At 42.4% G+C, this 7,249-nt stretch overlaps 1 protein-coding gene across 2 annotated transcripts in view; it reads left to right on the plus strand.

The window, feature by feature from the left end:
• Window positions 1-7,249, plus strand: part of LOC104489122 (poly(rC)-binding protein 3-like) — a 56,061-nt gene that overhangs the window by 26,546 nt on the left and 22,266 nt on the right. For both annotated transcript variants that reach the window (XM_010131250.1, XM_010131242.1), the window contains exons 6-7: window positions 1,657-1,785; window positions 3,921-4,064. In XM_010131250.1, coding sequence (XP_010129552.1) covers window positions 1,657-1,785; window positions 3,921-4,064 — 273 coding nt within the window. The remainder of the gene's footprint in view (window positions 1-1,656; window positions 1,786-3,920; window positions 4,065-7,249) is intronic.

Here is a 7,249-nt window from a genome sequence, read left to right on the forward strand (position 1 = left end):
AATGCAGATGATTTCTTAGTTGTGTTAAAAGAGGGGCAGGTGTGAGTGTGGACCCTGTGCTGGTGAGCACTTAGCTCCAGGTTTTACAGCTGCTGGTACTTTGGATTTTGTTTTAAATATTAGTAACCTCATCCAGAGCACTGAGGAAGTGCTTTTAGGACATAGGCTTTTAAAGATGAGATTGGTCTGCTGGTCTGTGTTCCGTAAATGACTGAAGTGATTACTCTGGTGAGCATAAGGCTGATGGACAAAATATTACTCATTTTTTTGTTGCTGACATATGACCAAAGTCAGAGAATAAACAAGATTTGCACTGGAAGCAAATGCATAGATGGCTGCAATATTTGGCAAAATATTTTATGCTACATGTACAGACACCCAGAACTGTATGGTAAACAGCAAATGCGATCAGATAGGGGGAAAAAGAGCATGCGGCTCAAGATGTGGTCTAATTTCATCATCACACAACACAGTGAGCGGCGACTGCACGAGAGACGGTCTTTTGTGTTCAGTCATGTACCCAGGAACAACATGTAGGGTTGCAGTGCTATTTTCAAGATAACATTACAAAAAAAAAAGAAAGAAAAGAGAAGCATGACTGATTGATCAAATCACGGTGAAATTCCAAAGCCTGTTATAGAGCAAGGAATTGATATTCTGGCCTTAAATGGCTCTAGTGAACAGGAGATGCAATCAGTGGTTTAATCAGTCTTTGGAAAGAATAACACGTGTTGTATGTAACCAGCAGGAAAACAAATTAACTCCTTGCTGACTGACACAAAGTCAGTAGTTACTGAAAATACTTTTTTAAAAAGCCCAAAATACTGCATTACAATAACCGTCAGGAATAAATTTTGTTTGTAATATGTGAAAGTGCTAAGTCAATATGAAATGCCTGGGTTTTTACTGACTGAAGAGGTTTTCCAGGATGATTGGAAATATGCCAGGGTTTGTTTTGGCCTCGTACTTCTATTCTTTCCTTTTTTTTTTTTTTTTAATCTGTTTACTAAGAAATGTTAGGGGCAAGATCAAATTAAAAAAAAAAAAAAGAAAACAAAACCGGCTCATTACCTCCTTGGGTTCATTAATGAGTTAAAAGTTGATGATGTCCATATGTTTAATCAGCGCTAATTATAATTTAGAAGTGCTTCTGTACCATCCTGAGATATTCCAGAGCATAAGGCAGCTCCAAATTTCATCCACAGACATAAGTCAGCCATCAGCAGATTAAAGAGCCATTTCTCTGCAACTCATTTAATTTGCAGATCTTTTGAGCTATCAGCAATTTTCCCTTTTTTTTTCATTATTGAAAAGTACTTCATTTCACCTTTTTTTCATTTTTTAGTCAGCATTGCAGCTGTCTGTCTGTGAGAGGGTTAAAAGACTTGTTCTGAAATTCAGGTCACGGTTTGATTCATTAACAGCTACTGAGGACTAATCTTCCTGGGCCGGGAGTGTTTGCAAATTGGCTGCAACAGGCAAATCCATGTCCTGCCAGACCCCAATTACCCTGTCTGGGCATGAGTTTACATCCCGCTCTGGTACCTAGCAAAGGAAAGACAAAAAGTTTCCACTCTCCATCAGTGAATCACTGCTTTTAGGAGACACCATTGCCTGCCTGACCGTGACACTCTCTTTGCCTTGTCTCTGCTCAAGTCCACAGGAGCCCAGGTGCAGGTAGCAGGGGACATGTTGCCAAACTCGACGGAGCGCGCAGTGACTATATCGGGCACCCCCGATGCCATTATCCAGTGCGTGAAACAAATATGCGTGGTTATGCTGGAGGTAAGCTGGCCTGTCATCACCTCTCACTCAGGAGATGCTCAAACACAGTATTAATTTTCAAGTGCCCGCGGTTCCCCAGGGGTGCTGCCTGCCCTTCCCATGCCAAGGATGTCGAGAGGGCTTGTTAGACTGTGCCCTGCCTGGTGTTTGAGAGCCTCTTGCAGCTGGGTTTAGCAGTCAAAGACCAGGGCTGTTGCAACACTGTCAAACAACAGACTGGCTCCAGTATGGACCTGCAGCCCATTCTGAGAGAAAAGCATTTATTCTGTGGCACAATAGGGCAGAAAACGTCTAGATCTTGTTTTAAATAGAAATAATTCTGACTAGTGTAATTTAGAGTTACCAGGACTTTTTGCCTCCTTAGGGTCAGGTCATTGCGTAAGGCCGGAATGTTTCATTTTGATGGCAGTTTTTTAGCTCTTAGATTAAATGATGCGAAAACAAATTTATATAAAATCTGGGTATTTTAACCCTTGCTAAAATGCCCATAATTTCGTGCAAGTTCATTTCTCTAATGATTCTGTTGAACAGAAGCTCGAAAACCAAAACATTTCAGCAAACGAAAATAAAATATTTTAACTTAGTAACCATATTTCTTACAAGCAACATGAAATATATCTGCTTTCATCACATTTTCTGCTGAAAAATTTCTGTGGTTTTTTTTTTTTTTTGTTCGTTTGGTTTGGTTTTTTACCTGGTCCTGGTCAAGGGCTGTTTCAGGATGATCTCTGACACCATGGTGTTCTGTTTATTCTTTAAAGAAGGGAGAAACAGTGGAGTGTTTGAGACAGCACTATGGCTACTGGCCATTCAGAAGTGTTCAATGCATCAAAATGACAGAGAGCCTTTGCATCAAAATGTCATACAGCCTAACGCAAATAAAAGCATAAAAACTAATAAATCCCCAGCGTTTTACTGGGGGAAAGTGACTCGTGCTTCAGTTTTTGCTGGACTACTGTGAGGAAAGAGTTTCTTTGTAAAGATGCACGAGAACAGAAAGAAAATATTAAAAAATAATTTTAGTTTGTTGGAGATGTAGTGTGTGTTGGCAATGGTTATCAGCTTTGTGAATACACAGTGTAGTCTATTGTCCAAGTGACATTCGTGGAATAAATAGTTATTTGCCAAAGAAGATGAGAGAAGGCACTTCTCAAAATCAGAGAGACACAGTCCTAATTTCCCACACTTTTTAAATAACCGGTTTTGACAAAAGAAGTACTTAATTTTAGCATTAGGCAAATTGTACGGAGCACTAAGACAACACTGGCTTAACTGCGGTTTGTTTCTTCAAACGTTTAAGAAAATGAATGGGCTCTCATTTGCAGCACATATATTTAATTTAATTAAGAACAAACACTTTCATTGACATGAAATAGCTAATTACATGAAACTACTTAATGGAGTTCACATTGTTGTCACCTCCTTTAGTTGTAGCTCGTGCACCAAGCACCATCCTGCTAGGTGTGCTCAGACAGCCTCAAGCCTTTTTTACAGAGTCGTGCTCCTGCTTTATGTAAGAAGGTGTTCCTTTGGGTGCTTGCCTTGGCCTACAGGGAACAAAACTCCCTCTTCATGCTTTACAGAGCCCGTGGTTATGCTCCTGCTTGAAGCCCAGAGGATTTTTCTCTGAGCTTCCAGCTCAGTCAGACAAAAGGCAGGATCAGGCTGGTCATTTGCAATTGAGCAGCTGACTTAATTGAGTTGGTAAAACAAGAAACCCTGATGTGTAGCAGTGGAGGAAAGATCGATAAGCAGGAGATGTGCTGCGTGTTAACACAGTGAGAGCACAGGCTGGACTCTTCCAAAACATTGACATGTTTCACAATTGTGCCGTGTTTCCTGAAATGCTTTGACATGCTTAATGAAGCTTCATAGCTTCATCCAGTGAGGGCGGTAATGAAGCCACGAGCGCCACCACTGCCTGGTCAGGCTTCGCAGCTGGGACCTCGGCTTTGCCCCTCAAAAGCCCAGACAACCCTCCTGTGGCTTGCTTTTAGGCTGACCAAGTGGAGGGCAGGGTGGGCTGGGCTGGGTTAGCTATGTTCCTTGTCTGAGGTGACCAAGATAAGGAGTGATTTTTTAACAGGAGCTCTGCTTCATTCTGCATTTTGATTGCTTTGTGTTTTTGTCTGCAGTCCCCACCCAAAGGTGCCACCATCCCCTACCGTCCCAAACCTGCCTCTGCACCTATCATTTTTGCAGGTGGCCAGGTAAGAGCAGACACCATTTTGGCTTCAGCTGGAAACCACGCCGTCTTGGCCCAACCTCAGCCAGCGCCTGTTAGTTTTCAACTTTTACTCTTTTTGCCTGGTATAGTATTGATGTGCTTTGTCTACATTGTGTGCTTAGTTTGCAGGAAAGGAGAACACTGCACTGCAAACTCGATGCAAAGTTGAGATGACTGGTACTTTATCAAGATTTAAAATGAAGTTCTGTAATTAAGAAAAGTTTGCCCTTGCATGAATTGAGAGGTGTCAGAACCAGATGCTCCCCAAGTGGGACAAAACTGCTTATTGTGGGGCTGTTTTTTTCACTCTTAACTTGCAGCTCCACTAGCAGTATAAGCAGTTTTCTCAAGGACAAAAGAGGATCAACGACAAGATGCTCATGACAGGCATAATTTTTCTCTCGTAGTTCTCAGATTTTTTTAGGACCAAACGGTGTGTTTTGCAATAATAATACAAACACACATAATCGCTGCTGCTTGTAGTTCCTCAGGACCAAATAGCAATGGGGTGCCAAGGTTACAGGAACTACACACGTGCAAGTGTAGACCTTCCCAAACGTGGTGTGCAACAGCCTGATTGATGACACAAAAACAGCATTCCTGTTTCTTTTTTATAGAGTGAAGTTTTGATAATTCCCCCTTGATCGTAATCTGTATCAGTCAGGGGTCTTAGCTAGCTTTAAAACCCTGTGTGCAACATGACTCCTCCACGTCTTTTGATAATGCTCTGAAATGGGTCTGCAATGTGCCACTGAGGCATGACAGGAATCGCGGGGGAATGCAGTTTTAGCCACTGATGAACACAGCTGATACGTACCCTAAAACACCACAGGAGGCTCACAAGGAGACCAGTATAGCCAACAGGCTAAGAACAGCACTGCCCAGGTATGTGCGGTAGTGGAGGAGTGAGATGCTGAAAGCTCTGCCCAACTCAAGGGGAAATCGATCTCCTAAGTCTGGCCTTAGAGGAAGGCAGCCATCTCTCTATACGGGTACATGTATGTGAAGCCTCGCTGGCAGTAAGGCACCCACACACAGCCAAATCTTTTACCCAAGATCACGGCAAGGCCTCTTTTTAAGTAGTTATCCGGTGGGAAGAGCCACTCATCTGCATGGTGGAGCATCTACAGGCAGGTCCCACCTCCTGCCCCATTAGCCCAGCCCGAGCCATCACCCTGTCATAGTGTGTGACCAGGTTGCACGCCAGTAGGGAATTTGAAGGTCATATGAGAAGCCAGACATGGCGTTTCTGGTGGGACAGAGAGCACAAGGTGCTGCTGGTATTGGTGGTATGACAACTCATCCCACCGCAATCTGCCAGTTTGTAAGGAAGTTCCTGCACACCTCAAGGATGTGCCAAAGCACCACTGCCTCTGACAGACCCTTGTTATGAGCTTTCTCTAACTTTTGTCTGAGTTTTTCCTTCTAGTCTGTAACACATTGTGATGTATATCCATATTTTCATAACCTGGATGTAGTAGCTTCTCAGTTCCTGGTATTCAGGCCTACCACACTTAGTCATCTTCAAAATACGCGATCTGCTTACTTAGTGACCAAAGTTGGATTGAAATTTGAAATAACTTGCCAGAATTCAGTTGGCTGAAAGGTCAGAATAGTTTACTCCATATACATAAGTTTACACTGCAGTGCTTTCCTTTAGAAATCTGTGTGTACGTATGCAGCATCCCAAGTCACCAGGAAGGTAATTGCCGCTACCTTCAAAGGCTGTCTCTGTGTGTGTTTACTCAGAAGTGCTGAAACTGTTTGCTAGAGTGTTCTGAGCAGTTTGTATAAATAATTGAAAGTGTCCTATTTTAAGGTCTAATAGCTCTTGTCATCTTCAGTTTTATCAGCTAAAAAAAGCGTTCTCACTTTTCTAACGCAAACTTGTTGATGTGAGAGAGACCGTAAGAGACAGACACTTTCTGTGTGCTTTGAATTTCTGTGTCCTCTGACCAGAAAGACTTTTTAAGAAAATGCTTAAAGTGTGTTTGGGTTTCAGTATGGAGAGACGCATTAACCAGGTTTCATAAGTGGAAATTAATACTGAAAATAAAATTTTATCATCAGTGTTAATTCCACCCAACCTTCTGACTACACCAGCAGAAGTTATTCTTCCATTCTAAATCATATCATGGCTCTCTTGAAAGGTTTTGGTTTGTTTAATATTTGCATATCAAGCCACACTAGCAAAATCACATGTCTAGTTTTCCTTAACAAGTTTGGATTCTTCTGCTTTAAGTCTTGCTTTTAATTCTCTTGTGCTTCTTTGATACTGTATTGCATGACAGAACTCCAAGGAAGCTGAGCGCTGTCCTGCCCTGCTCTGCCCCTTACCAATATTTAGTATACGCAGTGGTTAAAAAAAAAAAAAATCCAGCACTCCTGGCTGATGGAAATGAATTGGATATTTCTCCCCACTGTGCTACGTTGCTGTTTAGATGGGTACTCACAGGGTACCGCTTTGCTTTATGCCTTGTAGCAGTTTTATGGTTTAAATTGAGGAAGGTTTGCAGACCAGGTCATTGCTGCTGTTCCTGAAGCCAGTGCATCAGCAGGGAAGCTGTCCTTGATTCTGCTGGAAGCAAACCTGTAGTTCCTGTCCTTAGTGAAACGTTACAGTACAGATGTCTCAGTAGCCTCTGCCAGGCTCGTACTTAGGATGCCTCAGCCACAGAAGGGCACAGTTCCTCTGTCAAGGGGTAAAGCAGTCAAAGACATTTTTCTCAGCCTAAGTCAATGAAGTGACCTTTTGGGAGGCTAAGAAATGAAGAGCTTTTTTTTTTTTTCTAACTCGGAAAGAGAATTCAAGACTCATCTCGTCCATGATGCTCTGATGGTTTTCACTGACAACCAAATAAAAGCTAGTCTGAGCTCTGAATGTTCATTATTTTTGTTATTTGTAGAGTTTGTTTGGTTTCTCGTACATTGAAGTATGTACAAGGTAGTGGAGTGATGAAGAAAGGGGTGACTTCCATTTTAGGTTCACTGGTTTCTTGGTGGTTTACAAACCACTGCTTAGGAAGCACCCATGTAAAAGATAATTTCTCAGCTGTGTTTGAAGTAAATCCAAGATCAGAAAGGACACTTGTGATCCAGCACAGAGGCTCAGAGACCAAAGCGTGTTTTCCAAAGCCATTGTTTGCTCATGGACCCAAGCTCCCCAGTGCCATTTCCGGCTATCACCTCCCTGTGGCTGGTCCTGCACCTGGCTATGAAAAAGACCCCGCCCTGGAA

This window comes from Buceros rhinoceros, unplaced genomic scaffold (genome assembly GCF_000710305.1).
Source record: "Buceros rhinoceros silvestris isolate BGI_N320 unplaced genomic scaffold, ASM71030v1 scaffold570, whole genome shotgun sequence".
NCBI lineage: Eukaryota > Metazoa > Chordata > Aves > Bucerotiformes > Bucerotidae > Buceros > Buceros rhinoceros.